Raw genomic sequence first — 25,298 nt, forward strand, 5'->3', positions numbered from 1 at the left:
CCATGGAACAGAGAAACATTATGTCCTTTGGCACACAGACCGACTGTAGGCAGTCCTTTTCATTAGTCATCGCACGTTTCTAATGTATGATTAATGTCAGAGTAACAACTGATATTTAAACACACACACACACACACCAGATTTCTCGATTTAACAGCCTTGCTACATTAGTTTGAAAATACTGTATTGATAAAAAAATAATTTATGATATTAGAATTATAATGAGAAGTACTGTAGACTTTACTTTAATTTTAATGACTTAAGCTAGAACTTGGACAACGGGTAAACCGTTCTAACTTACTGAGTTTAGTATAATACTAAAATAATAGTTAACATACATTAAACTTAAGCTGTTCTGACAGAAATGGTTTCATTTATTTATATATATATATATATACACTACAGTATATCGTGTATATAAAAACTTTTGGAGACGGTATTTAGAATAAGACTTATAATATAAGGTATGTTTAGTGTTTGGATGTTATGTGTCATATGATCTGTAACAAACAGAGCTGCTATGTGTATTTGGTAATCCTCCAGGATCCAAGAGGGCATCTGATGAGTTTGAGGTTGCAGAGGAGCACACAGACAAGCTGGTGGCCATGACGGAGGAACAGAGAGAATATCTCCGCTGGTACTATCGCACAGAGGACCGTAAGTGCTGCTGACGCTGCTAAAATACTTCATCCAAATGAAAGTGGAGTGTCAGAGATCCCTCTCATCACTCCAGACTGTTGTGAATGCTTGATCTTAAAGTCGTTTATCTTTTTAAAACACTTCTACAACAAATATATACAAATAACTGTTTTAACATTAGAAAAAGGACACTGAATGGATTGAGTGCAGAATGTGCACGAAAAAAGAAAATTTCCCGAACCTAAGTTAATTCATTAACTTCATTTGATGCACATACACTAATTGCCTCTTGCACTATAAACTAAACTAAACACTATATTAATGTTAATACATGAGCTGTATGTTAAGCCGAGTGTTGTCTTTCTTCTGTTGCAGCGACCACATGGACTTTTGTGCTGCTGGGACTGGCCTTCGTCTGCCTTCTTGTTGGTTTTCTACTGCTAGGAATGGGAGCCATGGCCAACAAGTGTGACCTCAATTTACGCAATGGAAACACTTAGAGGAAAATGTATAATACGGATATTTTAAAGTTTCCTGTCTTTTTTTCCATCAGGAGCAGAAAGAAGATTGCTAAGTACAAGGCAGCAGCTGCGGCTCAGAAAGCCGAGGAGCTGCAGATGATTGCAGCGCTTCGAGACGACAGCAGCAGCAGCAGCAAAGCATCGCTGGTGCTCGCCAGGCAGGGGCAGGGGAACGGGGGCCTGACGGAGCTCAGAGCAGGAGACATCAGGGTCACATGGAAGGATGGCAACACCTCCTGCCTGTACCCTGACACTGCAGCACAGGAGGAGAACCAGAACCAGGAGGAGAACCAGAACCAGGAGGAGAACCAGAACCAGGAGGAGAACCAGGAGCAGGAGGAGAACCAGGAGCAGGAGTCAGCTGTGGAGCCAGTTAAGACGACAGAGTGAAGAGTTGAGACACCAACAGCAGCTGGGACAGTGTTTACCAAGAACTTGTTAGGGTTTAACCCTTCACTGCCTGCAGGATGCTAACTGTATTTACAACTTTGACTGGCAGCTAATAAAGCATTAAAACACATTCACAGCAGTCTGACAGTTTTTTCAAACCAAAATCCGACAGAGCAGCAATAGTGTGCATCTTGTACACAGGCATCTTATCATGCAATTCCAAAGGACCAAACAAACAAACCAAGATGCAAGCAACAATGCTAAAACAAAAACACATATATACATACACACATACATACATGTATGTGTGTATGTATATATGTATTTTTGTTTACATAAACATGTACATATATATGCATACGCATTTACACATACATATACACATGCAAAAATAAATAAAATGGCATTGACATAACTTGGGGAGAAAAAGACAAAAAAACAAACCCCAAAAACAAATAGGGGGTTGGTTTAGTCTTTACTTATTTTAAGCTTGTTACTATGCTGTAGCAAGTTGTGATTGATTGAGATACAACACTTTGATTTGTTATCTATATCGTCTGTTGTCTTTAGGACATGGCTGCTACGAAAGGTGACCATATTAAATTATACTCATCTAGAGAGTCTACATTAATGAAGATTACTCTTTCAAGTTTAGCTATTTTCAACAGTGGACCTATCCAATCTTGAATGTGTGGAGCACTGCTTTCTCTCCATTTACAAAAAAATCAGCTTTTTGGCAACAGCGAAGGCTACCGACATCCACTTTTTGTGATGTTGATTAGGCAATCTTGATAGAACCCCTTTTTGATAAGCCCAAAAATTTTGAACAGTAACACATTCCCATAACATATGTAGGTATGACCCTTTATCAGACGAACATTTCCAACATGTGTTGTTTGGCCTCAGCCCCACCCTCCACATCCTATTGGGAGTCCAATTGTACCTGTGTATTGTTTTAAGCTGAGTTAGTTTAAGTGAGACATTTTTGGAGATAGACTGAGCTCTTCTCCAGACTTCGCTCCATTTCTCCTCAGTTATATAACATCTTAAATCCATGGCCCAAGCCCTTTTTAGAGCAGGAAAATTAGATGATATTATACTTGTAACCTCTTTATATATATATTTTTGAATATTTTTTACAAGTAGACATTTATCCCAATAGGATGTTTTGGGCGGTTCTTTTGCATGATAACTAAAAGTAGCCGATTTTACATGATGTGGTACCACTCACCCAAGCCTTATTTACTAAAAATAAATCTAATCTTGAGTATGAGTTATGTGGAGCCGAGTAGTAGGTATAATCCTTTCCTAATGGATTGATTAATCTCCATATATCAATTAGTGCATGATCTTTGGTTAATGTTTTCAAGGCTATTTTGGCTTTATTTCAACATCTATTTGTAGTAGGGGGTGAATGGTCTGTGACTGTATCCAGAACTACATTGAAGTCTCCATCACTATAGGGATATCCTCTAATAGGTTGGTTTCACGTGATGTCACATTGCTGCTTCATGAGAGTGCGAAATTCAGATGGAGGGCAGGAAGTGAAGCAGCTGAGGATCTGCCATATGAAAAAATGCCCATGTTTTGTGTAGTTTACGGCTGCTCCAATCGTTCTAACCGAGAAAATGGAAAGGGGTTTTATAGAGTACCAAAGATTGTCGTTCATAACTAGGTGAGAAATGTAAAAAGCTCACAGAACAGTAGATTTTATAGCCAATTGGTCTGCGCTGCCGGCATCGCTACGGTCCAGGATTGCTGTTGTTAAAATGAACATAGTTCCTCGTGTGAATTTCTTAAGTACAATGATCCCATTACCCCCACCAATAAATTCCTGGAAGAAACTTGATACCGTAATTCTGCAGTATATTTGGAATAATAAACAACCCAGGCTAAAATATTCTACCCTACAACGTACCGCAAACACAGGAGAGGCCTGGCCCTCCCTAACCTTAAAGTATACCACAGAGCCTTTCAGATACGGGCCCTCAGTGTGGATGGACCCCTCATCTACAGTCCCATGGAGAGAAATAGAGCAAAACCTCACTGGAAGTCTAAGACTGCCTTCACAGGTATGTGTCCAAAAAAGCGTATGCTAGCCTATGGCCCTATTATCACCAACACAGTGACCAATTTTAAACAGGTGGAGGATCAACTACGCTACACCAATAAGTGGCATTTGAACACCCCAATTTGGCACAACATGCATTTAATGTCTGGTAACAAACCATTCGTTTATAACCAGTGGAGTGACGGAGGTATTTATACTCTAGACCAGTTATTCAATGATGAAGGTATGTTAAGTTTTGAAAACCTGAGAGCTAGCTTTGAGGTCCCTAGGACATCCTTCTTCCTTTATCGCTGCTTAAGATCAGCCCTAAAATGTTATGGAGTACCATGGGGGAACAGCAACCTGAACAAACTGGAACTTTCCTGCACATGGTCTGGGAGTGTGAACAGGTGCATGAGTTTTGGAATAAAACAACATCAATAATATCTAATGTGATAGGGAGACAGAAGAAAATTTGGCTAGCCGGATCAACTGCGACCAAGAAAATGATAGCTCAGCGCCGGCTCCCCCCCACACGCTTTGTATAAAACAGTGGCTGGCGTATTTTCTGGACATAGTTATGATTGAGCTCTCTACAGCAAGGATTAACAAAGCCAAGTCATCGACTATAGACCTATGGAAAAACACAGCAGCACAAATATCAGTCCTAATGACCTCAACATCACAAGAATTAGAGGAGAGTGACTAGGCAAGGTGTGATCTCTGTTTTTGTTTTTGCTAACCCGTTCTCATTCCGAACTCGTAAAATAAGTACATTTGGTCAGTGGCCTTCAGCGTCTGATGCGACGAAAAAGGCACCCTTCGGCGTATTTGTGTAACGTACTGGGGAGAGCCGCAGTTGGATGAGATTTAGCGAGTGGTATGTAAGGGGAAATTGCTGCGTCAGGAGGTTGGTTGGGGTGGGTAAAACACCGGACTTTGTGGCGTGTGGCGTTTTGTTTCCCCGTCTCCGGCGTGCTTTTGAGGCGTCCTTTCCCCGTTGTTTTTCTCCTAAACCCAACCTCCGTGATTCCGTTATTGTCGCGCTTCACCCGCGGCCGTCTCCTGGTGTGTGAGGCGTCCTCCCCCGCTTGCTGGAGTCGCTTAATAGAGTCTCTTTTTTCTTTCCTCCCGCGTGTCACAGAACCGTACGTAAAAAATTTATCTAAAAAAAAGGTCTGCGGTCGGAAGGAGCAGAGTCTGCTAATGCCCATGTTTTCAGCGACCACTTCGTCAGAGGCATGTTTGCTAGCTAACTTGGTTATTGTGGCTGTGTTTATATAGCATTAGGTTGTCATTTATTTAGTAATGATTATTAAGTAACCGGTACTCTAATATGGATTTCATTGGGACTTTTTAGGCTGCCCTAGCGTTTTGGCTGACGTTGAATCGGGGTCCGGCGGTCAACCTCAGTTACCAAAAAACTAAGCCCAAATCAGAGGCATCTCTTCAACGAGAGCAGAGGATGAAGCTCAAGGAAGACCAACAAAGACGGTCGGAATGTGCAGAAGCTATATTGGATCTCCAACAGACAGCTGAGAGCCCAGGTATGAGCCTGGATCTGACGCAGACAGCCGAGAGCTCCGAACCGAAGCAGCCAGCTGACAACAACCCACAATCAGAGGGCATCAGTGGGAATGGGACATTAAATGATCAAGGTAAATTATCGTACTAAGATGTGTAACCAGCATTATTATTAAATGTTACAAATGTGATTGTCAGAAAATCACCCTGTATAACTGGACCAGAGAACTTGCATGTTTGTAAAAAGGTTGTCAAAAAGATAACTTCACAACAATTCACATAATTCATATTCATGAATTAACTAGTTATGCTCCCCACTGCTATATTGCAGGCTGTGCAGATGCCGGATGCCAGACTGAGCTAACGATGGATGACACTGAGAAGATGGAGGATGTTCTGAGACTAAATCTCCCACTGAAAGATTTAGCTTTAGTTTGGCATAAAGTAATTGACATACTTAATGAAAGGTTAGAATTTCAAATTGAGTGGCCGGAGTGACATGTACTTCAAACTACAATGCCAATGGGATTCAGACAGGCATTTGGATGTAAAGTTGCTGTGATAGTTGACTGTTTCAAAGTTTTTATTGAGAAGCCCTCTAATTTACTAGCCCAAGCACAAATGTGGTCAAACTACAAGCATCACCATACTGTCAAATTTCTGATTGGTGTTGCACCCCAAGGCTATGTCACTTACATATATTGTGCCTGGGGAGGGAGAGTCAGCGATAAACAGATCACAATAGAGAGTGGCCTCCTGAAAAACCTGTTACCTGGAGATATTGTCCTAGCAGACCGTGGGTTCAATATTGGCGATAGTGTGGGATTTTACTGTGCTTCACTACAGATACCTGCATTTACCAAGGGGAGAAAACAGCTGTCAGCGTATGAAGTGGCAGAAACTAGAAAAATAGCTAATTTGCGTATTCATGTTGAGAGTCATCGGTTTAGTCAAAAGAAAATATCAGATTCTGCAAAGCAGGGCTATGCCCATAGAGCACATGGCAACAAAACCAAGTGAGGCACTAGCATTGATTAACAAGATTGGGGTTATTTGCTGTGTCTTGTCTAATCTTTGGGAGTCTGTCATCCCATTGGAGTAAGGAGGAGGGGAAGAGGGGGAGGAGAAGAGAGGAGGGAGGGGGGTAGTGATAATCAGTCAGTCCAGGACCTGAGCCCTCACACAGGTTGGTCTGGAGCACCTGCTTGGCTCACAGAAGGTAGGAAAGGGAGGAGTATAGTGGTAGTGTCCAGTACCTGATCCCTGTTGCTTGGCTCTTGATGATGGTGGTGATGATGATGATGATGATGATAAGTAGGAGGACAGGGTGGAGTAGTAGTAGTACCTGAGCCCTGACACACATCAGTCTGTAAATATGTTTTCAAATGTAATATTTTTATCCACTAGTCCAATTGTACTGGCGATATGTATTATATATGTAATGAAATGGATTCCAATGTATTATTGCACACCATGTCCTTGTAGTTATTATAAAAATTGTTGAAAAATCTATTCTTGTATTATTCTGTCTTCTCAATGGTATATAATCTTTTCAGTAAACATCTTCCAAATTGTGTAGTGCTTCAATGTACAACTTGATGACAATTGGTGCTCTCACAAGATATGAACCTATTCTGATAAGTAATGTGAATATAATGACTAGTATGTCAAGGCAAATTATACAACAGCCAGAACTCACAAAGACCACACTCAGGTCATAACAATATTCAAAATGTCATCCTGTCTCATACAACAGTATTGATATAACAGCAATATATCACACAGCCCACTTTCAAGAGTGCCTGGACCTAAGTTAATATCCTTTCATCACATTACACATGTAAGTTTTTAACTTGCTGTCCCAGTATTTCTGGAAGTATACTGTTTCACATCATCCCAAAGTTCAAGATCAGGCAAAATCCTTTCAACAAAAATGTCATTCACACAACAAAGTCACGGTACTCAGCATCTACAATGTGAAGCTGGGCCTGAACTTGTTACTAGTAGTCATGACTCCGGTCCAGCGTGACATTGTCCCCATCATTGATGAGGCAGAAGCCCTTTTCTCCAGCACACAAGTGCAGATTGGCTTCATCTTGGTGAAAGTGTGGGCACTAAAATCACAGTGAGAAGGACATGTGAACAATAGATAGCATAGCAAAGTGCAATCTATATCAGCACATTTTGATGATGTGCAATATAGCCTACTTATACTAATATGAAGTAGCACTTTACATTAATTAACATGTTTATCCCTTAAAGCTCTCTCCCCGCTGGTTCTGAAGTAAACTTGCAGTATGCTAGAAGTACGTGTGTGTGTGTGATCTTGTGTTAAACATCCTAGCCTACATAAATTACTTACCCTGCCATGCAATTGCAATGAGCTGCAATGACTTCTCCATCCTCCTTCACAATAATCCAACTTTTCAGAGGTGTTTCACTTGATCTGGGTGGTTTACCTTGAAACATAAACGTCAGGCTAACGTCGTCATTAAGATGTGTTGCATGTTTGTTGACATTATAGCCGCTACTGCTAGCATCTTAAGACATAAAACAATATAAGAACAAAAACTCACCCTGGGGAAGACCAAACGATGATCATCGTGGAGCCGTTTGGTACCGAGGTTGTGGACCCACCCGCTGACAAAAAAGGTGTATGCCTCCAGACTTTTATAGGCCTTCATTTGCTGTCTGGCGTAGTACGATGTCTGAAAGACCAGATAGTTGGTGAAGTCAACAGCCTCGACTGTTGGCAAATCTTTAAGTTGTACCGAAAACTCACTCATCTTCATGAGGTACGTTCAACATATCTGTTAATTAACTGCTTGTATCTATGTCTTGAAACTGGATTTAAATCCGTACAATATGGACTCTTTGCAATGGTTTCCTCCATTGTTGGAGGAAGGCTGTTGGTGCCAGACGGGTTGGTTTGAGTATTTCACAATCTGCTCAGTTACTGGGATTTTCACGCACAACCATTTCTAGGGTTTACAAAGAATGGTTTGAAAAAGGAAAAACATCCAGTATTCTGGGCGAAAATGCCTTGTTGATGCTAGAGGTCAGAGGAGAATGGGCCGACTGATTCCAGCTTATAGAAGATCAACTTTGACTCAAATAACCACTTGTTACAACCGAGGTATGCAGCAAAGCATTTGTGAAGCCACAACACACACAACCTTGAGGCGGATGGGCTACACCAGCAGAAGACCCTACCGGGTACCACTCATTTCCACTAAAAATAGGAAAATTAGGCTACAATATGCACGAGCTCACCGAAATTGGACAGTTGAAGACTGTAAAAATGTTGCCTGGTCTGATGAGTCTCGATTTCTGTTGAGACATTCAGATGGTAGAGACAGAATTTGGCGTAAAGAGAATGAAAACATGGATCCGTCATGCCTCGTTACCACTGGGCAGGCTGGTGGTGGTGGTGGTGTAAGGCCGGTTACACACTGGATGGGTCGCGCGAGCATGTCAGCTGCGTGGCGTGTCTGTTTATATTTCGGCTCCCATGTTAACAGGTTAGAGCTTACACACTGCCTGCGTGAGACGCGCGTCTCAGGCGCGCCGAAAAAGTGTGCCTGCTAGAAATAGAACCAACGCCTATTTTTAACCCGACACGCAAATGCGTTGGAAGCGTTTCCAGGCAAAATAGAATAGGAAAAGATGTGTATATGTCATTTAGACACAAATACATATAAATAAATGACATGTTGATGTTTGAAAGTCTCTAGGTTTTGATATACAACAACCTCCTTCCCTCAGTAAGACCATTGAAGATGGTTCGTGGCTTGGTCTTCCAGCATGACAACGACCCAAAACACACAGCCAGGGCAACTAAGGAGTGGCTCCGTAAGAAGCTTCTCAAGGTCCTGGAGTGGCTAGCCAGTCTCCAGTGGGAAAACCTGCAAAATCGGCAGTGTATCAAATACTTGTTCTCCCCACTGTATGTTTAACATGATATTTCATTTTATCAATGGGAAAGATACATGTGTACAGACAAGGCTAACAGCAGCAGCGCCGCGTCAGACATGTATCTGGTGTGTAAAGACATAGAAAAATCCACGCAGCGCAACACGCAACAGAAACGCCACACTATACACCACGCAGGCAGTGTGTAACCGGTGTGGGGAATGTTTTCTTGGCACACTTTAGGCCCCTTAGTACCAATTGGGCATTGTTTAAATGCCACAGCCTACCTGAGCATTGTTCTGACCATGTCCATCCTTTTATGACCACCATGTACCCATCCTCTGATGACTACTTCCAGCAGGAGAATGCACCATGTCACAAAGCTATAATCATTTCAAATTGGTTTCTTGAACATGACAATGAGTTCACTGTACTAAAATGGCCTTTACAGTCACCAGATCTCAACCCAATAGAACATCTTTGGGATGTGGTGGAACGAGAGCTTCGTGCCCTGGATGTGCATCCCACAAATGTCCATCAACTGTAAGATGCTATCCTATCAATATGGGCCAACGTTTCTAAAGAATGATTTTAGCACCTTGTTGAATCAATGCCACGAAGAATTAAGGCAGTTCTGAAGGCAAAACGGGGTTAAACACGGTATTAGTAGGGTGTTCCTAATAATCCTTTAGGTGAGTGTATAGGCGCGCCTCTCCTGCAGCAGCTTAGGCGACCAGTCGTTGTCGAGGAAGATTTGCATACCGTAGTAGGACAGCTCTTTTTTTACCCCAAGTGGCCTTTCGTATTTTCTGTTTTATGTCCCACTGCAGAAGTCGAACCACAACAGACCAGGGGGGTTCCTCCCTCTTTCCAAGGCTGAGTAGTCACAGATCGATGAACTTGCACAATTTTTTGCCTAACCCCTAACCCTAACCCTAATGGAAACAAAAATTAGTCATTAGACAATTAGACATCAATGTCGGAGTGGGGGGTATGTCAGAATGGATGTCGGAACCCCTTTGGGGTTTTACGGCAGTTGGCATCCTATGCACTGCATTACTGCCTCCTACTGGTAATTACTCGTTATCTATTATTTCATTTCATTATAATTTTCTATATTCTAAGTAGTCCGGTGCTTTTCAAAAATGTAAATATATGTTTCCTTCCATTAAAGGAAACCCTACTTTCAAGGACATCTTTGAACCTGATTTCCACTGGTCATAATTTATGTAATCCTGCTAACATGATCCCTCTTTCTTGATTGTATTTCCTGCATGAAATCAGCACATGCTCCACCATCTCTTTTCCTTACACAGACTGCAGTGCCCAGTTGGGTGTTTTCCTATTATAAAAAGTGTACTGTTCAATCTACTGTGACCAATTCTCAATTTAGTGATTGTTACTTGCTCTTTTCGTTTAGCCCCACTGTTTCTCACTCCTCCTACTTTATTTGTATGCATGCAAGTGTCTCCCTTTTTTCCCATTATCCCAATATTGTTGCCACTGTTTGGATATTTCCCTCCATGCTATGCTTTTCCCCTCTGATTTTAACAGTTTAATATTCAGTTCTACATTTACTTTCTTGACCGCCTGCGTTGTGCTGCCAATCGTATTACAATATTTTCTCCAATGTGTCCTTTTTGTCCTATTGTCCTCCTCACTATGGCCTGGGCTTGCTTGTACTGTATCTGTTGGAAGTTATGAGTTCTTTTCACTATTCTGAATGCCTTGTTTTTATTTCTCACAGCTTCCTTAAACTTATCATCCCAAGAGGGCACTATTTTCCTCTTCGATTCCTTTACTTTTAGAAATGGATTCTAATGCAGCCAATATTATGCCTTGCTTTATTTTGCTGTCAATTGCTTCTATATTCATTCATTGGTCAGATTCAGACAGCTATCACTCACCTGCAGAAATGTTCTCCAATTAGCCTTTTCAAGTATCCATTTCCCACCTGTGCCTTCGCTAATCAAGGAGGTATTAATATTTACCTTGCACCAGACTGGATAATGATCGCTTCCTATAGTCTCTTCCTGATACACTGACCAATCACACACTGGTGCAATGGTGTTAGATACAAATGTAAGATCAAGCATAGATTCTTTACCTACATCAATATATATTCTTGTTTTACTGCCATCATTTAAGCATACTAAATTCTCAACAACTCCTCTATTACCTGCCCATTTTTATCTGTTCTGTCACTCCCCCACAACACATTGTGCTCATTAAAATAAGCGCACCACATAATGTTCCTACTATCCTGCCCTTCTACATCCTCAAGCATGTTTAAATCTAGGCTTTTGCTGGGATTATAATAGTTTACAATGATCAACTCCATTCCTTCAGCCCACACTTTCACTGCCACATTCTCCTGCTCACTCCCTATACCTAGCACTCTGTAAGGAATACCTTGTTTTACAAAAGTAACACACCCTCCTTCTCCCCCCTCCCTCCTATCTCACCTCACTGCAAAATTCTTCTAACCAGGATTCTTGAATACTACTAACAATAAACTGTTTGAAATATTGTCCATTCGAAATTAAACTTCTTGCATTCCATTGCAGAATTAACATTATTATCAGTATCAACCCTTGCTGATTCTTGACTAGACTGTACCCTGAGCTCATCATTAAACTCTTCCCAATTTAGCCCTCTCATACCCAAATGATATTCTGCTGCTTTTACAATAACCTGAATCCTTTGGATTTAGTCTCACATGTTGCATTTATAACTCCAGCTATACAAGTCACCAATTTCTTCTCTCTCTAAGCATTTTTTTTTCTTGCTGCTCTTTTGTTGCCACAAATTCTTTGCTCTTCTCCCTCCTTCTGTTTTTTCTGTCCTGCCATCTTGACTGCCTCAGCATATGAAACTTTTCCCTTCACCCTTATCTGTTGCACCTCCACCTCTTTTTTCAAAGCTTCACAACCCCAGAAATCTGATCATATGAGATCTAAATACGCCTAAGTGCAACAGGACATGTACAGAACAGCGTGTTTAGGATCCCCAAATCACGGATTAATACACTTCAAAAAACGAACAATGATCAATCCAACAAAATGAAGAAGAATTAACTTTAGATAGCCCTAGTCTTATATGATTCAACAGGAGTTAGAAGGGAACAGTGTTGAGATTAATAATAACATGGAACTTTCTGTATGGATCATAGTACAGTATTACAGGTATTTTATCTGCTGATAACATTTGGCAAAAAAAAAAAAAAACTAATTTAATTGACAAAGCACATCATGGCTACACTTTTTTGTCATTTGTTTAAAATTTAACAAGCAATTTGTTGTATTTTAGCAAAAGTGTCGCAATATTTTCATCTGTATCTGTATCATCTTTTAGTCTAATTTGTATGTAAATAGTTCTAATATCTGATAATGTTATGTAGTCACTGTTTTCACCTTAGTTTGACTAGTTTATAACCATCCCATTATTACTAAACCCAGCCATTACACGCCGCATGGTCACATCCCGCGCCACACACCACCGCAAGTAAATTCTCACCCTGTGGGAAACACTGCTTAAAATTACAGAAACAACTGATAAAAATAACGCAAACTCACGGTCCTCTCTACCGATTTACAGCCACCCTTAATTTGGCTTAAAATTACTCACCGTTTGTCGGCTAAGGCAGCTGAACAGGCTGCACAGTGTAAACAGCCGTGCTTGGTCCTCCGGTAACATTAGCAGTTAGCAGGGTTAGCATGGGGGTATTAGCCAGGACCAGTCAGGATCACTTCCCTGGCTGTGTCTCAATTGTTTGGCAAGTAACTAACTTGGGTAATGTTACTCTATAAAATTCAATGTGAGTACATAAATATTGAAATGACTGAAAATGCCCGTCCCTTGTAGCCGTGAAAAATTAGCCTGAAGCTATGCTTACCTGCTCAGGAGGAAATTAGCCAACTCAGCGTCCTTTTGGGCTCTAAGCTGTCTCCATCTTTCAAATACATCTCCAATATTTACCTGGGGTTTGTTACGTCTCTGACCAAGCAACTGTTAGAAACATGGTGTTTTTTGGTCGGGTAGAATCTATCTCCGTTGATCCCTTTCGTTTGTTTGCGGCTTTCATAGCTGTACTAACGTTAGAGCTATCTGGCCGTATACCCTTCAAAATGGGCAGTTGATAACAACACACATGCCAAAACACAAACAGAAATTCTGTCATGGAACGGACATTTTAAAGCATAAAATACTGGCATTGTTGTCAGAAAACATAGTATTTCAGCTTGGCATGTTACCTTAATATCTGATGACATATTGTGGTCATTTTCTGATTTATTACAGTAAATATATTACATATTGCACCTTTAAACTTTGTCTCATGCATAGACTAGAGTCCCAAACTGGACAGTGTCTGTCAGACGGTTGTAATGAGATACTGCCATACAGCGGAGTGATTATCCAATCCAACTTTATTTATAAAGCACATTTAAAAAAAACAGAAATGAGCCAAAGTGCTGCACAGTCAAGAAGCAAAAAGGGTTACAGTAACAGAGAGACAATATTATATAAAAATAATAAATAAAATAAATGAAAATGCAGGGATCGATATATACACAGAGAGAAACAATCAATGCGGGGATAAGGAGAACTCTCATGCTGGGTTATAGTGCGTCGGGATGTCAAACCAGGCTGGGGTGGGTGGGGGGCATCGACACATGAAGGGGCAGCTCTTCACTCAGAGAGACCTGGAGGGGACATATATAACTGTGACATATAGTGTGGAGCCCTGCCATGTAAAGATTTAAAGCAAATTAAAATTAGACAATTAAAATGAATTCTAAAATGCACAGGAAGCCAATGGAGGGAGGCCAGGATGAATCGTCTTTTGTTCCAATAACAATGCACAGCAGTCTACAGGGCAGGGGGATTTCTGCTTGAAATATTGTGACTTTATTTTCATAAAATTACAACATTATTTTCCCAATATTATGACTTTTTCTCAAAATATTACAACTCTCCAACATGAGCAGAAATATGTCTGAAACACATCTGAGGTGTTCATGAATGACATTAAAATCACTGAATGTATTGAGATGAATAAGTGCCACGTGCACATTTATAAAGGTTCTGTTCCCAACAAAAGACACAAAGAGCAGGGAAGAGTAAATCCTGCCTGCATGTGTGCTGAGTGACTCAGCAGAGATAACACTGGTGAAAAAAGTTAATCGACAGGAATAAATTATAGAATTTAGAAATACAGAATGCCTAAGAGCCTCACTGCATTATATTCCATTATGTTTTAATATCTTTATGTTTTTATATTTTAAATTGTCACCTGCCAAAGAAATTTTGTGTTTTCCATTTCCACCATGTATTGATGCATAGAAATGCAGGAAATGAACTGTTTTTGATGCTCCCCTTCATGTTTTAACAAAAGTTGGGTACACCGGAGCTTGGTACACTGTACAGCTGTTCATGTTATTGTGTCCACCCTGTGTCTGCGGGCAGTCAGAAGATCTTGAAGCCTTTGAGCAAGGTGAGTGTGGCAGCCTTGCGTCTGCTCTGCGCTCTGGAAGTCTTCACGGTGAGCAGTGTGGCAGTGGCGGTGGCGGGGGCAGGCAGCTCCTTGTAGCAGGTGGGGGGGAAGGAGGGGACAGCGCTGATGTAGACAGCTGGAACCAGACGCCACCCCCTCCTCACCGCCTCGTGGAAGACACGCTGCACAGACAGGAAGTCCAGACAGGCCGACACCTCAAAGAACACACAGCCGAAACGAGACGCCAGCAGCTCGCCGTCACAGCGACTCACCTGCCTGATACGGAACACACCGGTCACTGACAACAGTCTCAGTACTGGGTTCATCACTTTACCATTTTTTATCAATTATCTTTATTATGTTTTGGGAGTATAGATTGAAAAAAGCACAGACGGACGCAGCACATCCTGAGTAATAACACTTTTTAGATTACAATGCAGTTTTGAACCATTATGAGATTTTTTTTACATCAAATACCAATGTTTTTCAAATGAGATATTTTTATGACACCTACAGTTTGGGTAAAAATGTTTGGGGTAGCTATGTTTTAGGTTTGGTTAGTTAGGCAATTAAAACAATTGGTTAACTTTTGGTTAAGATGAATATAGTCTGGCTCTCCAGACGTACAGTGTTACAGTCCTCCCCCTCAGCGTGCTCAATGTAACGTCATTATTCAAAACTGAAAAAATAATTTGAAAGGTTGAAAGTCAGAGGCAAATTCACTGCTGATAGAACTGTGAATTGCTATCTCAAGCTCCGATTCACACAAGATATTGCATTAATTATATTACGGTGCAAACACGACCATAAGGTTTTGCAGCTAGGTGAAATTTTCACATATACGACCAACAATCTACAAAACATTTCCACCTGATGATCATAATCATAATCAGGAGATACCTAATTCAATCAAGTAACTGGACCGACGCTGTCTGGCCATGAATGAGTGGTGATGGGACTGCGCAGCAGGAACGAGAGTCAGCATGAATAATGGTAAGACCAGTCTCAAGAGCGCAATACAATGACCTGAACTGAGTTAGGAACTGGTACACGGACATAAACTTCGGGGACATAACATATTGTTAAAATACTTATCCTATATGCTGATTAACTGAAATAATATTTAATAGTACATGGCCTAGGATTGAATTTGAAATTAAATTATTTCGAGAACTCAAAACAGGCTAATTTCTCTTATTTAAATATGAGTTCAGAGGAAAAGAGGATGTAGAGCATATGAGCATAGAGCCTAAGGTGTTAACATTATATTTATGACAGATAAGATATCCTGCAACCAATAAAGTTTAGTTTAGTGGCTGGAACTCATTATTCTTTAAGTTCCAAACCAAAACTTTAACTCAGCTAAACTTTTGTGAGTTATGATTGACAATATGTCTTGGCACAAACACGTCCAGAAACTGGTAACTAAAATGGGCAACACTTTGTCTCTTATTAAAAGGTGTGCAAAAACCTGACACCACAGTTAAACAAGTAATGCAGTATTTATAGTAATTATTAGTACAAATAGTTATGTCTTAAACTGATGAAATGACGTAGAAAACACCCAGAGAGCACATTCAGTATACCACCTTCTAGTTATTGTTCCAACAAAAGAAAAGCAGCTCAGACTTGTTCTCAGGACAGATGTGACAGATGTGTTTAATTACACAGAGCTTTGACCCCAGCCTCTCTTCACACTGCTGAGGGCCAGGACACACCCTGATGGACATGCACCGATGGACATGCACCGATGGACACACACCAATGGACACACACTGATGGACATGCACTGATGGACACACACCAATTGACACATACTGACTGAAACACTGATAGACACGCACTGATGGACATGCACTCATGGACATGCACTAATGGACATGCACTCATAGACATGCACTAATGGACACACACTGATGGACACACACCGATGGACACACACTGATAGACACACCAATGGACATGCACCAATGGACGCACCGATGGACACGCACAGATGGACACACTGATGGACACGCTGATGGACACGCACCGATGGACACACACTGATAGACACACTGATGGACACAATGATGGACATGCATCGATGGACACACACAGATGGATACATTGATGAACACGCACCGATGGACACGCACCGATGGACACGCACCGATGGACACGCACCAATGGACACACTGATGGGCACGCACCGATGGACACGCACCGATGAACACACACTGATAGACACACCAATGGACACACTGATGGACACGCACCAATGGACACGCATCGTTGGACACACACCGATGGAGACACACTGATAGACACACTGATGGACGCACCAATGGCCACACACCAATGGATACGCACCAATGGACAAGCACCGATGGACAAGCACCGATGGACACACACCGCTGGACACACATCGATGGACATGCACCGATAGACACACACAGATGGACACACACAGATGGAACCATTGATGAACACGCACCAATGGACACGCACCGATGGACACGCACCAATGGACACACTGATGGACATGCACCGATGGACACGCACAGATGGACACGCACAGATGGACACGCACAGATGGACACGCACAGATGGACACACTGATGGACACACACCGATAGACACACACCGATGGACACACTGATGGACGCACCGATGGACACGCACCGATGGACACGCACAGATGGACACACACAGATGGAACCATTGATGAACACGCACCAATGGACACGCACCAATGGACACACTGATGGACATGCACCGATGGACACGCACAGATGGACACGCACAGATGGACACGCACAGATGGACACACTGATGGACACACACCGATAGACACACACCGATGGACACACTGATGGACGCACCGATGGACACGCACCGATGGACACACACTGATAGACACACCTATGGACACACAACGATGGACACACTGATAGACACGCTTGGATGATGTTTTTCTAGACGCTCTGAGGTCTTTTGTGGTGTATTTGTAGCAATGGTGTAATGCTGTGTGGAGAGGAAACCGCCGACACTGTGTCTTGATTATAAAGGTTTATTTACATCAAAGAATTCAGCATCAATTTACAAGCCCTGTAGAGGCCAGGAGAGCGACCGCACCCAATTCTCTGAAAAGTCACCCTGAGGTTCTTTGTTCGAAATCCATATCTATACTTCATAAATTGGGGTGGGATCAATAATTGACCAATGGCTACAAGCCAACTGGCCTTCTTTTCAGTGGAGCCCCACTGAACACATTCCAGATGTTTCCTGTGGCCATTTCCTGTGGCCCTTTCCTACAGAAGTGTGAGTCCTCATACATATAGATAGTTCAGATATAGCTTAAATACAAGTTATAGAATGTGCAGATACAATAAGATGATAATATACTTCACTTTCTAATTATTATGTTGATCATATTACACACACACACACACACACACACAGATACTCGCCTGTATCTGTCCATGTCCAGTTTGTTCCCCAGCAGCATGATGGGACTTTTGCTGTGCAGGGCGAGTGTGTGCAGGTACAGCTGGCAGCCTTTAAAGCTCTCCATGTTGTTGATACTGTAGACGACGAGGAAGGCGCTGGCCCACGACAGATACCGCTCGCTGTTCACTGGACCCTCCTTCGCACACACACACACACACACACACACACACACACACACACACACACACACACACACACACACACACACACACACACACACACACACACACACACACACACACACACACACACACACACACAGGAAACACACTGCACTGTTCTCTCCTCCACTTGCATTGGCTGCTCACATTTTTAGATTAATGTCCAATCACTGCTGATGGCAAATGTACTCAGTTAAAGAAAAGAATTGCTCAATGTGTGCCTACATGTCCCAGGATGCATTGGGCGTGAGCTTTTGTCTCATATGAAAAACCACCTGGCTGTTCTTGGTTGTTTATCTCTGGCATCCTGCAGTGATTGCAGCAGGCTGAGGCTCCACCATCGCTGTTTGCACTCATCTTGTGGATTGCAATTTGGGTGTTTGCAATATAAGTGAAGAGAAGAAGGGAGTTGTGTGTTTGACAGCATGTAGAACTCCCCATATTGAAAGATATTTGAATATGAACTTTAGGGTGAAACGTATACTAACATAAATTATTAAGTCTGACGCACACAGTCCCAGCATGCCTCTGGGTTACATATGTGTAAACTGTGACAACATAAGGTGGAAGGAAACTTGTTAAATCCTTGTTAAAAAGCATGAAACTCTGTTTGAAGGGACAGTTATGAGTCCTCTCTGAAAGGTTTGCATGTGCTGTCCCTGCCTCAGTGGAACTGGAGTACAGCTGAGTTTCTGTGAGACAGCAGTGTCTGTGTTTCACCAGCAGGTGGCAGGCCTTGCTCACAACTGCCTCTGAGCTTTGGTTCTCCTCAAGGTTTTTATTACACCTTCTATGATCTATGATGCACACAAAAAAAAACCTTGCTTGAGTCTAAACGATCAAACAAAAGTCAGGACATTAATCTTTATGTTCTGCTGTTGTACTGTCATGACGTCTGTTAGAGGTTAATGAAGGTTAATGAAGGTTAGTGAAGGTTAGTGAAGGTTAGTGCACCGAGGCTAACTCCTAATTTCCACCGGTTGCAGAACGGCTGCGGAACGGCTGCGGAACGGCTCCGGAACGGCGGCGGAGTCAATAGGTTTCCATTAAAGTCGATGTGTGTATTTCCCCTGACTGCGGAATGGCTGCAGAACGGCTGCAGAACGGCTGCAGAACGGCTGCGTTCCGACTCCGTCCCAGCAGATGCGTACGCAGAGCTTCTATTTTTGCCGGACGCCGGAGAGCTCCACAGCGATTCAACACAATTCAAATTGCGTGGGACAGGAAGGCGAGCACAGAAGCAAAATAAAACATCTGGTTAATTTTCCAAATAAAATCCACCGTGCTCACGGCGGATCATATTTCCCTGCACCACACCTTGAAAACACAGCACACAGTTGTTTCCCCTCTACTCCTCTGGATGGAAACTAACTGTTGTTGGTTTTGTGGTTCTATTCTACGTGAATTCGCGAGATCTCGTGGGTCCTCGTGACTTCAGCTGTCAGTCATGGCCGCAGCCGTGCCGCAACAAATCCGGACCTGGTGGGTATTGATGGACGGCGGAGCACGGAGCCGTTCCGCAGCGGAGCTGTTCTGCAGCTGAGCCGTTCCGCAATCGGTGGAAATGAGGAGTAACGCCACCATAAGCTCTGTATGGACAGGAAAGGCCCTCACAGCAGCTCAGGAATATCAGGGTAGGTATACTGACATGGGTGGACTATTAATAACACACCAATGCTTTTAAAAATAATTATTATTATTATTATTATTATTATTATTATTATTATTGTGTTTGCTTTGGATGATAACATATATGAGTAGATATGGGGGTGAATCTGTGATTTGATTTTTATTTCTTTCTTCTATCTTTAATGGAAGTAGCAGTGGAGTATGTGAGTCTCCAACACATACCTGATCACAGGTGTCCATCACTCTCACTGTGACTGGCTGCTGGTCCACCATCTCTTCTGATGAGTAGATATCCTCTACAAGGCAGCCAATCAGACAGAGAAGAGACTGTTTTTGCACGTACATCTCCATGTGTTTCTGCACTGTCTCCACTCCAAACTGTGTTGCACAAACATGTTAGTTTTCACATTCAGCAGCAGCATTCAGCATTCAGCGCCCAGCTCACAACATGATGTCCAGATGTTAAACTGTACAAAATCAATATTTCATTTATAACTAGGTCATTTAACTTTTGTAACTTATTGTGGAAACCCCATATAAGACACTAATTATTATTCCAAGCAGAGTATTCCTGTCTTCAGTGGACAAAGGAAGCGCTGCATGGCTGATCCCACAGCTGCTCATCAATGCTACAAACAGGAAACAAGAAGTCAGGCTCCATAGTAAGTGGTGCAGACAACCATGGGGGGAAAAAACCAAGGCACTCCATGTTTAGGTGAGATTATAAATGTATTCCTCCAGCATATGGGCAATCTAACCCAGCAACATGTATTCACTCAAGGCCTTAATCAGCGTCTGAAAAGTCTTCTCAGGCAGCTGTGGGTGGCTTCTACAAGTACATGTGTATATATATATGTATGTATATTATATATTTGTATTTGTTTGGTATTTTTAGGAATGGGTATATTTTCCCCTACTGTTAATCACTTGTTGTAATCATGTCTTATTGTAGTTTGACATGTCTTTGGTCAGTATGCGTGTATGGCCATGGTGTGGTTGTAGCGCCCTGTGTGGCCCATATGTTGCTAGAAGCCCTTTGAGACGCTGATGAAGTGGGTTGGTGGGTTAGATATGTGGCTATGCTGCAGAAATACATTTATAAAAGTTGGTTTTTCTATTTACGTTTGTCTTTTTGCTTGCTTTATTTTCGATATACAGTATATACAGTATCTCACAAAGTGAAAACCAAAAAAAAAGTAAACACCAATAAAAATGTAAAGTATTAAGTGTGCAGCTTGTATAACAGTGTAAATGTGCTGTCCCCTCAAAATAACTCAACACACAGCCATTAATGTCTAAACCGCTGGCAACAAAAGTGAGTACACCCCTATGTTAAATTCACATAGAGGCAGGCAGATTTTTATTTTTAAAGGCCAGTTATTTCATGGATCCAGGATACTATGCATCCTGATAAAGTTCCCTTGGCCTTTGGAATTAAAATAGCCCCACATCACCACATGCCCTTCACCATACCTAGAGATTGGCATGGGGTACATTCCATAAAATCATCTCTCAATGCAAATCAAACCAGCATTTAGGCTAACCGACATAAAACCATGTGAGGGGTGTACTCACGTTTGTGAGATACTGTATATTGTGTGTGTATCTGTGCTTTATATTTCCCTGTTTGTTTGGGTGTTGTATTGCATGTTGGGTTTTTGTTGAGTGCTGGTTGTTGTTTTCTCTTTGTATAAGGGGAAGACCCTGAATGAGTCTTTAGGCTTCCTTCCTCTCCTGCACTAAAATAGTTTTTAATCTATTGTATGGGCTGAGGTTTTCTATGGTTGTCTGAAGCACATACTATCAGACCAACTTCCAATATCCTGTTTTTACAGTATGTTACTGTATGTCTAAAATATGTCTGCAGGAGAAGAAAGTATTCTAGGCAAAGTACTTAGATGTACCAGCAGTAAGGTCATGCGATGATTACTGGAGAAGAAGAAAAGGAAGAAGAAAACAAGTTCTGCTACAGGAGATTGTATGAAGCTCAACAGTGTGGTTCTGGAAGTAAAAATTCCGTTCATTTTCTCCATAAGGGTTTAGATTATCAGCCGTGAAGTCTAAACCATCCGAGGTAGACTGACCCCGAGCTGTGAGGATATGAAACTAAAGTTACTGCTCCTGTCTGTATGAAATCAACCTGGTTTTAAGAATAACAAGTTTTATTTGGGATCTTATGGAGAAGTACTATACTTCCCAGGAGTCTCTGATTAGTCCAGTTCGCTGTTATCATGGAAATGTTTACCATACCCGCAAACCCGCGAGTGGCGCGAGTGAGCTGCTGCCAGAGGTGGAAAGTAACGAAATACATTTACTCATGTTACTGTATTGACTAGTTTTGTTGTGTATTTTGTATTTTTCAAGTAGTTTTTTAAAATTGGTATTTTAAAATGTACTTGATTAAGTTTTAAGTGAAGTATTGTATTTCACAACTTTACAAATCCCATCCGTTAATGAGCAAAAAAAAAGAATTGCGCCCTGGAACCACTACAGTGACAAATGATCAGCATCTGGGCTGCCTACCAGGCGCCAAGTCTTTCTGTAGGAGATTGAGAACGAGATGGAGGTGGATCAGGCGAGCGACGACGGTTCAGAGAAATGTTAGCTGAAACATCGAATTCTGCTGTCCAAAACGATGAAAATCCACACATTTGAAAGATGGTTTTTCATTTCAATTCAAGAGGGCCAATAGTATCATCATGCAATGCCAGATGTGCCTGCCAAAGGTGAACTGGCAGCATTCAATAACTCCACATCTAATCTGCGGAAGCATGTTTTGGTAAGTATTTGTGCATTGGTACTTTAAACAAAGTTTTTATGACTAACAGCAAATTGCCAATTAGAAAAACAACATGTTTTGTGGCATTGCTAATTTTTGTCTAGCACAGCAACCCATAGGACAACGTATGTAGGACACTGGCTAAATCCCCCCGCCCCGTTTTACAGTTTTTTTAAATTTTTTTATTGAAATGAACTACTTATTAGTTTTACTTGAGTAATTTTTCTGATTTTCACTTGTACTTCAAAGTATTGGTACTTTTACTTGAGTACAATATTTTAGTACTTTTTCCACCTCTGATACCAATGACGTTTCTGAAGTTTCCGTTTTCAAAAAGTTCTTTTGCGCCATATTAAATGTTTTGCAGGTTGCGATTCCTCTCGTAGCTGGTTGGCTTGGTTCTAGACTTAAAACTCTTTCTATCAGCTAATTTTGAAACGAAAGAAAGAAAGAATTGAATGGGGAAAACACTTCCGGAACCAGAGCTGTTAAAAAAGTGGGTGGTCACTATATAGAGCTCTATTGCATTGTATGGATTTGCCTCTCCTCATGCTTTTTGCACAACATTGTACTGCGGTAAAGTACTGGAGTTATGTATCGTCTTGTTTAAATGAAAGCAGAGAAAGCTCACCTAGATGAGGGTCATATTCACTGATGAAGCGCTTTGTGAGGAATTTGACAGTCAGTGCTGTAAAACAGAGACAAGCAACATTAATGTGGAAACTCAGGGGCCCGGGGTCACTGAGGGCCATGGGAGAACCAACATTCACATTCAAATGAAACTCTGGGCCGTGTGGACTGAAAATAAACAGCACACAGAGGGTCTGACCTTTGACAACAGCTTCTACTCAAACTCAAGAAAATAAGAGAAGTGCCACTAGTTTATAGCTTATATATAAGCTTAGAACTGAAATAAAGATACAGCCTGTAAATTCTCATGAAACCGTCATTTTACTGGTTTGTGTGAATGAAGTCAGCTGCTTACTTTATCGAAAATTATGACTTTGATAAATAAACAGAAATGTCTAAAACATCAACAGGAAAAATACACTTCTACTACTACTAATTCAGCTCACTCAGTATGAACTACATTCAGTCCAGCTACAGTTTGAAGGTAAGGCTAAGGTTTCTTGAAACATTTGAATATAAATATCTAAGTTAAGGGCAGACCTGATTTCCCGGAGCCCTTCACACCGAGCAGCACCAGGTTACACTGGGCTGGACTTCTGTCAGCAGCTGCAGCAGAGTTACACTGCTTCACTTTCCCAAACATCAGCGACATGATGATGGTCCAACAAAGTTCTTCATATAACGCCACTTATTAGCCCAGTAACTGCTTTCTTCAATAAAACAAATGTCCGTACAGACGGCTGTGGCTGAAAAGTCCTCTCCAGATCCAAGTGGACTGATAGTGCCAGACGATGTGGTGTGGTCAGTGGGAGTCTTCTGCTCCTGAGGAGGGGTGGGCCACTCATGCATTGACCTCTCCATTTCAGGAAGAAGACTTCAAACCAAGCTTGTAAAATCTGAACTGTAACTTTACTGAAGCACCAGCCAATCCCTGAGCTCAAACGAGGATGGCTGGGATTCTGCATATAAGGCCAGCTGCTGTGTCTCCTTTTGTTCCCTAGCGCAAGCTTTTCTGGGACTGGGGAAATACATCACCCCCCCACCCCCTCCATGCCACACCCATCTTTAACAGGGGGAGGTGGGGGGTATACTTCAATAAATAAATAAATAAATAGATTTTCATTTTAAAAAGGCCGTTTTTCAAATGAATACTTTTATTTATTTCATGGGACTTTTATTTCATTAAGCGTGGTTCGGGATCAGATCATGGGGATCAAACCCCCGGTGCTGGGTCAACTGCTGTAAAAATATGTATACGTAGCATCGGTGATGTCACCCACTGGTTTGTGGACTGCCGTTTTGAAGCCTTGAGTTTGGCGATAAGGGGTTGCCATCTTGGCTTTTTCCAACCAGATGTGATGAGTTTTGACGAGAGGGTGGAGCTGGGGAGCGTGATGCAGCCAAACCAGCTTTGTTTATGGTTGCTATGGTGCTGTACTAAGCTAAATGCTAAAGAGGGAAAGTTGCTGCTTTTCAAACCTTCTGAAGAGAGTCATCCAGCAGGTAAACACAGACATCTGGGTACTGGAGACATCCATCTGCATGTACGGCAGAACAGACCTTCTGCACACCATCTCTCATGGCAGTAGCTCAGTGCATAGGGAGTAGGTCGCTGGTTCAAGTCCCCGTACGGACCAAAGTACAGAGTATGGACTGGTAGCTGGTACCAGTTACCTCCTGGGCACTGCCCCCCAACTGCTCGGGGGCGCCTGTCCAGCGGCCGCAGCCCCCTCACTCTGATCACTCTCTCCATTAGTGATGTATGTGTGTGTATTTCAGGCCTGTGTATAAGTATAAGGTATATGTCATGGTTAGCATTAGCATTAGCATTAGTATTGCTAAGCCTCTGTCCTGATTGACAGGTCCTAAAGCATCCCCTGCTTTATCGTCTATTTTAAAATAAATGGGACCATCATTTACTGAATGAACATCATGCTGTGTTGAAGAAGACTTAAAACTAGCTATTGAGATAAACTCATTATGAAAATGTTTACTTAATGAGGTAATAAATCAAGTGATAAGTAGATTAATTTTCTCATAGACTTCTTTTTGGAGCCAGTGAAGTTGCCCCCTGATG

The 25,298-nt window shown here is 41.9% G+C and overlaps 2 protein-coding genes across 3 annotated transcripts in view; one reads left to right on the forward strand and one right to left on the reverse strand.

Annotated features, from left to right (window-relative positions):
• si:cabz01068815.1 (solute carrier family 51 subunit beta) overlaps positions 1-1,680 on the forward strand; it is a 31,897-nt gene extending 30,217 nt beyond the window's left edge. For both annotated transcript variants that reach the window (XM_039795868.1, XM_039795869.1), the window contains exons 4-6: positions 544-657; positions 1,015-1,105; positions 1,193-1,680. In XM_039795868.1, coding sequence (XP_039651802.1) covers positions 544-657; positions 1,015-1,105; positions 1,193-1,550 — 563 coding nt within the window. In that variant the 3' untranslated portion in view covers positions 1,551-1,680. The remainder of the gene's footprint in view (positions 1-543; positions 658-1,014; positions 1,106-1,192) is intronic.
• Positions 1,681-13,690: 12,010 nt separating this feature from the next.
• On the reverse strand, positions 13,691-23,913 carry rasl12 (RAS-like, family 12). The gene is made up of 5 exons (XM_039796072.1): positions 23,762-23,913; positions 23,223-23,279; positions 20,035-20,108; positions 17,983-18,158; positions 13,691-14,806 (listed from the first exon to the last, which is right to left on the reverse strand). Exons 1-5 carry the CDS (start codon positions 23,871-23,873, stop codon positions 14,503-14,505), a joined length of 723 nt encoding a protein of 240 aa, XP_039652006.1. The 5' UTR covers positions 23,874-23,913; the 3' UTR covers positions 13,691-14,502.
• Positions 23,914-25,298: the final 1,385 nt, after the last annotated feature.

Source organism: Perca fluviatilis, chromosome 3 (genome assembly GCF_010015445.1).
Source record: "Perca fluviatilis chromosome 3, GENO_Pfluv_1.0, whole genome shotgun sequence".
In the NCBI taxonomy this organism is placed as follows: domain Eukaryota; kingdom Metazoa; phylum Chordata; class Actinopteri; order Perciformes; family Percidae; genus Perca; species Perca fluviatilis.

Coding starts and splice junctions, on each gene's coding strand:
- rasl12 (XM_039796072.1), bottom strand. CDS start 23,873: ATGTCGCTGATGTTTGGGAAAGTGAAGCAGTGTAACTCTGCTGCAGCT. Junction 18,159..20,034: donor TGATGGACACCTGTGATCAG/GTATGTGTTGGA, acceptor GTGTGTGCGAAG/GAGGGTCCAGTGAACAGCGA. Junction 14,807..17,982: donor CTGGACATGGACAGATACAG/GCGAGTATCTGT, acceptor GTTCCGTATCAG/GCAGGTGAGTCGCTGTGACG.